General features: G+C 46.7%; 2 protein-coding genes and 1 non-coding gene across 3 annotated transcripts; 1 reads left to right on the top strand and 2 right to left on the bottom strand.

Annotated features, from left to right (window-relative positions):
- Positions 1 to 1,358: 1,358 nt before the first annotated feature.
- Positions 1,359 to 5,937, top strand: LOC135814673 (sphingomyelinase phosphodiesterase D-like). The gene is made up of 4 exons (XM_065327836.1): positions 1,359 to 2,549; positions 3,248 to 3,342; positions 3,742 to 4,020; positions 5,196 to 5,937. Exons 1-4 carry the CDS (start codon positions 1,507 to 1,509, stop codon positions 5,525 to 5,527), a joined length of 1,749 nt encoding a protein of 582 aa, XP_065183908.1. The 5' UTR covers positions 1,359 to 1,506; the 3' UTR covers positions 5,528 to 5,937.
- On the bottom strand, positions 5,774 to 9,115 carry LOC135814686 (uncharacterized protein YwbO-like). The gene is given in 4 exon segments (XM_065327853.1): positions 5,774 to 6,768; positions 7,484 to 7,666; positions 8,023 to 8,239; positions 8,866 to 9,115. Coding segments are annotated over 4 exon segments (681 nt in total). The 5' UTR covers positions 8,928 to 9,115; the 3' UTR covers positions 5,774 to 6,549.
- A 138-nt stretch (positions 9,116 to 9,253) lies between these two features.
- On the bottom strand, positions 9,254 to 9,327 carry Trnai-aau (transfer RNA isoleucine (anticodon AAU)). The gene has a single exon. It is a non-coding gene; the product is annotated as a tRNA-Ile (tRNA).
- Positions 9,328 to 9,739: the final 412 nt, after the last annotated feature.

Raw genomic sequence — 9,739 nt, 5'->3', positions numbered from 1 at the left:
TCTTAACATCATGGTAAAATAGGCCTTAGCAGCACAATTTCAAGTCAGTTTTCAATAGAAAGAGACCCTACGTGTCCAGGATGGTCCAGCAAGACCGGATCAAGATCATGTTGATCCTAATACAAGCCATTCAAGCTTGCATAGCAGTAGGTGTATCACCCTGATTTTATATGCAATTGTGATCAACATCTGTTAGCAAATTCAGTAATTGCCAATGTTTGGCCATTACCAGGGCCAACACACCCCATTCCTCCTTCCCAGGCGTCGTTTCCAGTATGTATCTATCATATGCTTCCTTTTCAGCTAAATTATATTGTCACTGGAGGTTGAAACCAGCGGCTATGACTCTCTTATACTCTATTTTACCGTAAACATCGCGCACATGCAGACTGAAAGCTCTTGCAATGTCACTTCCTGAAGGAATATCAGTCTCAATTTTGGAGGCGAACTTGACAGAACATTGACAATGGCAATGGCAAAAAGAAATTTGACGTGACTTTTTGCAGGCGCTGGCAATGAGATATTTTACCGATTTGTTAAGAAATGACGCAATGTTAAAAAATTACGAATCACCTCGTACAACTTACAGCCTGTTTGGGTGCATTCCTGTCAAAATGGCGCTTTTAGTGTCATTTTGCATACAAATTCCCATCTACAAGTAGGCGCAGTCACCCAGTTTCTGTGGAAGTGCGCGAGTTCGATTGGGAATAAAGGGTGAAGGGAGCGTCTCAGCTTCCTGGGACCAAGACCATTCGACTCAGCACCCCGAAGACTAAAACTGGTGAAAAATTGATTTTAAGGTATACTTCCCCTTTGTTACTCAGGACACTCAAAGGAGTCATTGCTGGACATGCCAGACAGTCAACCGACCCTGCAAAGGCCTTAGCTGCAAATATTTATTCGACAATAAATCATGAACGGTTGTTTTCACGAAGTCGCTTACCAACTCCAGTACGAGACACACTGTCACTGTGTGCTTGCATGCTGAGGGTTGAGGCTATCCATGCCATGACAATTCCGTATATTTCTCGTCCGTTGCTTTCCTCCAGTCCAGGATAACCCTGGGCTCGCGATAAACAGCGCCGGGAACGTTACTCTATTCTAACCGGCTTACTTACCGAAAACGAGGTCCAACCGAACGTGACTGTGCCGGTTTATTCCCGCTCCCGGATGTTCCCGAGGCGCGAGGCTTCCGCTTGCTGAGGCCTTGCCTTGCTGTGTTGGTGCTTGTTAGTTCCAGGACCTTTTCTACTTGCAGGCTGCAGGACGGCGCTTTGAACAGAGTGAGGCAGACGAACATTTTTACTTTCCAGGGTCACAGTCAAGAAGTAGTTGACCATGGTTGCCGCAGCAGTCCTGCATCGAGTGAAATGCTCAGCTTCAAAGTGACTACATCCTCAAAATGTAGTCACATCCTGTGGATCGGTTCTTGGACCGTAGGCTTTCTGCTCTGTTTAGTTCGAGAGAGGCGTGAACAGCATCACATCGTGGTGCGGCGGCGCTGCCATGCCGGGCCTGATCTCGATGATGTCGCTCCGAGCCGGCAACCCGTTCACGACCAAGTCGCGCGCGTCTTCATCGGTAATAATTACCATGATTACAGGATTCATGAGGTTCTTCATTGTGCTGCTGCCGGTGCTGATGGTGCTGCCTGCTTTCGATGCGAGATGGAGCAGTTCGAGTCTCCAGTGGCGTGGACAAAATGAGGTGAAGCGCGGTCGAAGCAAATTGCTCGTTATCGGTGTGATCGGTGACATACATTTACGCTTAGGCCATTCTGTGTGTGATGGCACAAGGCCGTCTAGCGGATCGCAGAAGAGTAGTTTGCAGGGAAGAGTCGCAGTCCCACTTATCTCGGACTCCAGGCAATGTGATACGAGTGAGCCATTGCTGACTTCAGCATTGAAGCATTACTCGAGGCTGAGACTGAGAGACAAGCACCGACCGGAGTTCCTTCTGCTGTTGGGTGACAACGTTATGCATAATGTAGGACTCTCGCTGAGAAAGCATACGTCTTGCGATGATGCTGCACCAGGCGGCAGGAGATGTCAACCATCAGCATGGACAATTGCGTTGGCGTCGCTAGCCATAGAGTTGAAAGTGACGCGGCTTCTCTGCAAACACCTTCATGGACATCATGCCTTCCCAGTTGTTGGCAACAATGACTTACCTACCGATTGGCTTTTGCCCGTGTATGGTAGAGTGAGATATTGGTATCATAGCCTGTTTCTGATCTGGTGGAGAATGATATCAGGTTGCTGGACAAGAAGACACGACGTACATGCACCCAGTGCTTCAGAGTCAGTGCAGGCTCAAAGGAACTCCGTATCCCGGACATTCCAGCTTGGTGGATTCTATACGGTAGAACTGGAGGACAATGTTGACATCGTAGCACTCAACACTGTGCTGTGGTGCCGGAAAGCCAGACACGGGAATACAGCACACTGGAGAGCGATTGCCAAATATCAATTGTATTGGCTCCGGCACTGCTTACAGAAGAGTTATAGCAGCGGCCGGAAGGTGATCATTGTCGGCCATGTAACGCCAGGGTAAGCATTGAGAAGCTCATGATGTGTGCTAGCTTAGAAGTTACAATATCTCAGCGAGGTGTAACAGATGCCGCATCAATACTGTCTATTTGAATTAGACAATGTGTCTGATGTTCTTGCTGCAAATAGTGCTCAATACCCTAACAAACTTGGCAGAGCGCCACAGGGCAGAACAACAGAGACCAAAAAGCTTTCTTTTGACTCCGAGTTTCATTATCAAAAACACTCATCAGACGATAAAACATAATGTGCTATTCGCTGGTTATATACAATGTAGGGTAATTGCAATGTAGGCTAAGGCAGCTGTTTGAATTGTTATGTACTGGTGTTGGCCCCAGCATGCCACATACATTCCCGTTGAACTGACTTTGGACAGTTTTGGTCATTCACCGTTCACAGTTTGATATGTTACATGTTGTTCGAAGGCTTCATAAACACTCCTACGTGTTCTATCCAATCTCTTCACCTTTGTCTTCCTTTTATCATCAATGAAAGTTTTATGTCTGCCTATCTGTATGTATGTCTGTCTGTCTATCTATCTATCTACCTATCTATCTATCTATCTATCTACTCCTCTCTCTCTCTCTCTCTCTCTCTCTCTCTCTCTCTCTCTCTCTCTCTCTCTCTCTCTCTCTCTCTCTCTCTCTCTCTCTCTCTCTCTCTCTCTCTCTCTCTCTCTCTCCCTCTCCCTACCACAGGATCAATGAGTATGGCATGCAGCCAACATGGTATGAGGAATTCACGGGTGCTTATATCAGCTTGATGGCCGGCATGTATCGCCACACTGTCATCGGTGAGTTAGCTGAAAGCATCAGTGCTGTCACAGTATGCGCGCCATGCATCAGCACTGAAACGTACAGTGTGGTCCCTGGATCAATGTACTATGCAGTCCATGCACTCACTGTTAAGTTCTCACCCTTTCATTTAAAGTTTCTTTACTGTCAAAAAGCAATGATTGGAAGAGTGACGGCAGAATTGCTGGACTATATCCACCTCAGTTTAGCCAGTCTAATCACACTGCTGCCACTGAGATACATGAATCATCTTTACAAGCATGTTCGTTATCTTAACGTCACACCGATTCACACGTCAGCTGATTGAATACATTTAACACATGCCTAAGTGCATCCTGAGCTAATCTCTTCAACATGGTGATTGTCACTCTCTTTTTGTCTTTCTCTTTTCTATTCAGGTCAGTTCTTTGGTCATTTCCACCGTGACTCGTTCAGGGTATTTCGCAAGCAAGCGATCCTAGGATATCCTCCCATGGAGTATTCTTCAGTGTTAGGTCCAGAGAGAATATCTTCAATTGGCACTACTGCCATGTTCTTGTCGCCATCTATATCACCCATCTATGGAAACTGTCCTACATATCGTATATTTGAAATCGACCCTGCCTTGAGCACAACCGACTATGTGCAGTACCGCTATGGACCGTGTCCATCAAGAGCTGCAAACGGCAGAACACAAGGTAGGAGACACTGTGCGTGGCACTTCATAGTGCTTGCTACACCAGCACCATATCACGATGCTGAGCTGACTCCACAGGTATTCACGTATCCTTCACATATATACACACACACGCACACACACACCTGTCCTGTTGAATCACAGCCACAAGGGCCATATGGGCCCCGAAGGGGCAGTAGTGTTCACGTATACTTCACACACCAACACATACACACACAGGGCATGCGCTAAGGATTAAAATGTGCTCAGACACAATGTCCTGCCAGTTACAAAAATGGCCGGACATGTCCGGACATGCAAATTTTCACATCAAATCACACAGTGTTCAGTGTAGAATTAATACCATCAAAATGTTATCATGACGTGAAAAGAGTCCGACCTTGGCTGCTGCTGCGTCGTCAAGTTTGCACAAGGCTCGAGCGATTGGCGCATACTCTATTGGGTTTCCGCTTGACTCACGGCTCCTTGCCAAACAATGCCATGGCACGGCGATGCATTTCAGAAGCAGCATGATCTTTGAAGGCTGATGTTTTCAGGTTCCTTGAGCAAACGACGAAGGAGTCAGAAAAATTCTTGCTGCTGCGAATTTTATCAGCAAAACGGGAACACATCTTACACTTCAAATTTTCGGCAACGCTACGATCTGAGGGACTGCGCTCATACTCATAGCTCAGCCAAACAGAAGTAAATTGAAAGCTCCCTATCATACTCGGCGACCCACTTGTCACAAGTGGTCGTCTTGACTCCTCTGGGCTTCTTTCGAAGAGGAGCACCCGGAGTCTGCGGTGCTTGGCTTTCTCTTGCCAGACTACATCACTAATGACTATGAGACAAAGGATTGACGTGCCTTTTCTTTTTTGTACTTTGCAAAAAAGTGCGCGGACACTTTGTCCGGATGTGTACAAAACATCCGGAAACTGACTGTAAACGGTCGGAAATTGTCCGATGTCCGACCGTTATTTCGCGCCCTGCACACACCATCGCCGGCACCACCTACAGTACACCAAAGGCATAACTGAAATACGGGCATGGCACCTTCAGTCCTGCGGCACCCAGATGAGAACGGCTCTTCATGGTACTGTATTTGGGATTATGGCCTGGATATGGCGTCACTAATAATCATTATGTACAATTTGATGTCATCCATAGCGTATGCTTCTGTGTGTTTTTGCATAGATACGGGCACATTTGTGCGCGACTATCAGTTCACAGCGCTGTACAATATCAGCAGCAGCAGCGGTAAAGTAGGCTCACACCCAACAACTGCAGATCACCTGTATACACTTGCAACTCAACTTCAAAAGCAATCACCTCGTTCTGCTCTGTGGCGCCAGTTCTGCTCAAGGTACTACGTGGAGAAGAGCAGCGCGATGGACTTATGCTTTACTCCAGCAATGCATGTTACCATCTCCTGTGCATTCACCAGCAAGACTCGGTCCGAGTACAGCCAGTGCATTCTGCATAGGACACTCTCAAAGGCAGCAGCAGCAAAAGCACCCAAGCACTAAAAGTGACAGCAATAATAAACAGCTGCCGCAGGGGAGAAAGCAGAGCACTACAACAGGCCTGTAACATTTGAAAAAGGGAAATGTACGCATCAACATCGATACTGAACAAAGCAAAATAGCATCAGGTCAGAGCATGACCAATAGATTTCTCTTGCATGCCGCATACAATGTAACTTATTCTCGCCCTGTCGATATTTTTTACTTTTTTAAGTACAATCTCGATCTCCACAAGAACACTACGCAGTGTACAAGTTTTGCTTCTTCTTTTTAATTATAAATTATTCAGTGTTTTTCAATGACTATCTAATTCACAGCAAGTGAAAGAAAGAGGAAGAGGAGAGAGACAGAGAGAGAGAGAGAGAGAGAGAGAGAGAGAGAGAGAGAGAGAGAGAGAGAGAGTGTGTCAGAGAATAATTGCAAGCCTTCTAAAGTAGCGCCTAATCCCCAAGAACCTAACAGCAGACGGAAGAGTAAATAAAAAAATAATGGTGCCTACAGCAACAAATAAGTAGCAGAGTCCTTGGGAGGAGGAAGACCAGCAGCCAGTATAGTACTGACAAGGGTATTTCCCAACAGAACGAAGGGGTGGGGGTGCAGTATAGCTAGAAGTGCATTCTATGAGTACATGCACATTTGCAGGAGATGAAATAACGTTACCAACAGCAGTGGATCTAGCTATCAAAACGTCTTTCTAATACATGTTGACTAGAATCAATGCGGCAACAGCAGCAGCACCTGCAATAGCATTACGCACTCACTGTCACGAGTCCAATGCCACACCACTCTCCATCATGATGCTAGGCTAACAACACACCACTCACTCTCCGGCACGAGGCAGGCAGTAGAATACTATCATCAGGAGAAGACTGTCCCAAAAGGGACTTTCAGAACTACTCCGTCATTCAGCCTAACCCAAGCCATGCGAGTGGAGCACCTAGCCAGCATCAATGATAAGGGAGAAGCATAACTGGACAGTTGAAGACAGCAGCAGCTGCAGCCCCAGTAAGATCAAAGAAGCTGGATTATAGCAGGCGTTCAAATACGGAGGTGAATGTTTCCGGTGGCTGTGCGCCAGAGAAGGAGTACGGCTGTTTGTTCGGCTCGGACTGGTTGGAAATGATAAAATGGGGCACACCATTGACACCATAGTCGGAGCGACCTTCATCAACTTCCCCTCTAACCCTGGCTTGCACTGCAGTGCTGTCAATGTGACTTTCTGCCTCAGCACGGTTTAGTCCAACCTGAACAAATAACCAACAGCCAAAGGAGTAACAATGGAACCGCTCAGACATCGTTTTCCTGCCAGGTCCAGGACCAGATATATGCTAACTGCTCTGGACACGCCAAATCCTAAGACATCCTCATAACGCATACAACTGCTTCAGCAGCATTGGCTTCCTTGAAAAGTGTGAGCAACCCCATCTTGAACCAAGCCAAACTTTCCTTTCCCAGTCCCTCAACAGTGTGATTCGGTGAGCTTGCGAACAGCATTGCCCAAGCTCACCACCACCCACTCCAAGAAATCAAGGAGCATCAGTTATGCCTTTTCATCAGGGTATTCACAGGGAAACAATGGAGCAGTGTTGTACTGCACGTATTCGGTGGTATTGATAACTCTGCTGAGTCATGATTCGTCGGCAATCCTTAGGGCGTGCATAGGGATGCAGGCTTGCTCATAGGTATGCAGAGTTGCATGACAGAGCCTTTTTGATTAGCACTGGCCATCTATTGTACAAGCAATTAGTTTGAAGTTTGACTTCAAGGGAGCTTTGAGTACATTTCTCCATACTAGTCCACATACACTCTCAGGTAGTACTCCATGGTATGTTATCTCCTATCAGAGCTGTGTGGAGTTACAAGTTACAACTAAAAGGTAAGAACTCATCAACAACACCGCAATGCAGCAGCCTCTTGGAAAAACAAACGCAGCACAAATACCAAGTGAACACCGCCCACCTTCTCTGCAGCTTCCAGCAAGAATTCGTTGGAGCTGATGAGTCGGCCATCCGCAAAATAGCCTCTAAACAACACCTCAACCAGCTCGTTCTGCTTCTGCACTCCAAACGAGCTAGCATAGTCCACAAGGCAGTGGCTCTTGATAGTGCTGGAGATGATGCGGTTTGAATCAAATTCAATGCCCTGCAACAAACAGTACCGCATACACAAGCAAGCACACACACGCACACACACGCACACACACACACGCACGCGCACGCACACACACGCGCGTGCATGCACACCCGCACACACACACACACACACACACAGTTTTCCAGATCCATACATGCAGCACATAGGGAAAGATTCCAGCATCCATGCCCCATTCATCAATCAACAAAACCAAGAACTTCACGGAAAGGAAATTTATCAAAGATAAATAAATATTCATCGATTACATAGTAGAACATTGCAGTGCTCTACACGAGAACAGAGGCACAGGCAGCATCACAAACTACATGATTGCACACTGCAGGAGTGTAAACTCATCTACTCACCAGTTTGGCAGCAAGTTGATGTAAGTGACCAGACTTGCTTTTTGCCGATTCAGCTGCTTGTGGACCATACTTTCTTGCTAGGTATGTGATGACGGGCATGCCTTCATCTGTGGCATTCGGGTCGAGAAGAAATGGTTTCCACTCCACCTTAACAGTGTCCACACGGTCGGCAAAGCGGCGGACTGCATCCTCAAGGTGCCGCTTGCCAACCCAACACCTTTAAAGAGCACATCACATACAATGTGTCGAGGTGAGTGATGAGCCCACGTGGCGAAAATACAGCAAAGGCATTCTTGCTTATACAATGCAGAGTGAACATTCCGCTAGCACATGCAACAGTAGTAGAGTGCACACAGATCATCTTATGCATATCAGCAAGAGTACATACTAGTAGCCTTATGGTATGTACTTTTCAACGCAACTCCTTCAGAAGCGGAGCGACTAACTTGCCTCGGACAGAATGCACTGGCTCGACGTCGACAAATGCAGGACCCTCATTTGATTTTTCATTTGAGTTACATGTACTAATATAATGCATACCGGTATTACACTTTATCCAACGTAAAATGTCATGTCAGGGTATCATTTTTCATAAGGGTGGCAGGGTAAATTTTTCTACCAGGGTATCTTCATTTATTATCAAAATTCAGTTAGTAGAACTGTGAACATATCCCACCAACTTATACCTCACTCATCTTCAATAACTCGCCAGGCTTGGCAAACAAAGTTGATTCCCTGGCTACATGTATTCATAATTGTAGATACATATGCGTGAGATTTTCCCCAGCGATGTAGATGAGACCTCCACATCTTCATTTAGCCTATTCACTAACTGTTACGTACCAGGGTCATACCGTATCTGAGATCACTTTCACCAGCAACACTGGCTTAGTCCTACCAGCCATGTCCGTTGTCCTTCAAGTCCAATGGAGACGAAAGAGTCACTGCGTCGCGAGGTACAAGAGACGCGGACAGAGCTAGGAAACAGCGGGGCGGGCAATCTCCAATCTAAGCCTTCCCAAGCAAAGGTCCAAGCTTTTCTACTGATCGAACCACCCTCTACCAGGTTCTGGGGTCTTCTCGGTTTTAATTTTCTGTTCGAAAACTCGAGAAACTGGGAAAAGCCGTCAAGGCGTTCCAAGCTTTCTGACCAGCCGCCTGGTCACTGTGACGCAGCAACAGGAGTAATAAAATACCGACTTTGTTTCCGGAAAAAGAAAAAAAATGAGCGTGCTCCCAGCAGGGCTCGAACCTGCGACATTCGCGTTATTAGCACGACGCTCTAACCGACTGAGCTATGGGAGCTCGTCGAAAGACCGGTGGCTTATCTAGAACATCAAGACTTGTGCTACTGTAGGTCTGGAGTCAATTAGCTCCGGGGCTGCCTTGATACCACCAAGACTCAAGAGTAGTCAAAATCACTGAGATAAACGTTTATCTACTCTTGATACCACTCATCGGCCTGACCAGGGCTAGGCCTAGGCGGAGTCCTAGACTTGTTCTCGTAACATCTACTGAGTCTGTACAATCAGTACACACTGTACATGTACTTCGAGGTACGAGCACATGAATGCTTCGATTACTAATACCAAGAGTTAACGGGGGTTATGAACTCTTGCTAATGCTACCATAGTACCAGTTCAGGACCGTGAACAAGTCGTACATTTACGTGACCATCATGCTGGAGAGGGGAGGGGCTCTTCGCATTCAGTAGCTA

The sequence above is a fragment of the Sycon ciliatum genome, chromosome 4 (assembly GCF_964019385.1).
Source record: "Sycon ciliatum chromosome 4, ocSycCili1.1, whole genome shotgun sequence".
Lineage (NCBI taxonomy): Eukaryota > Metazoa > Porifera > Calcarea > Leucosolenida > Sycettidae > Sycon > Sycon ciliatum.
Note: the sequence above shows the minus strand (reverse complement) of the source record. Positions and strands in the feature narration are given on the sequence as shown.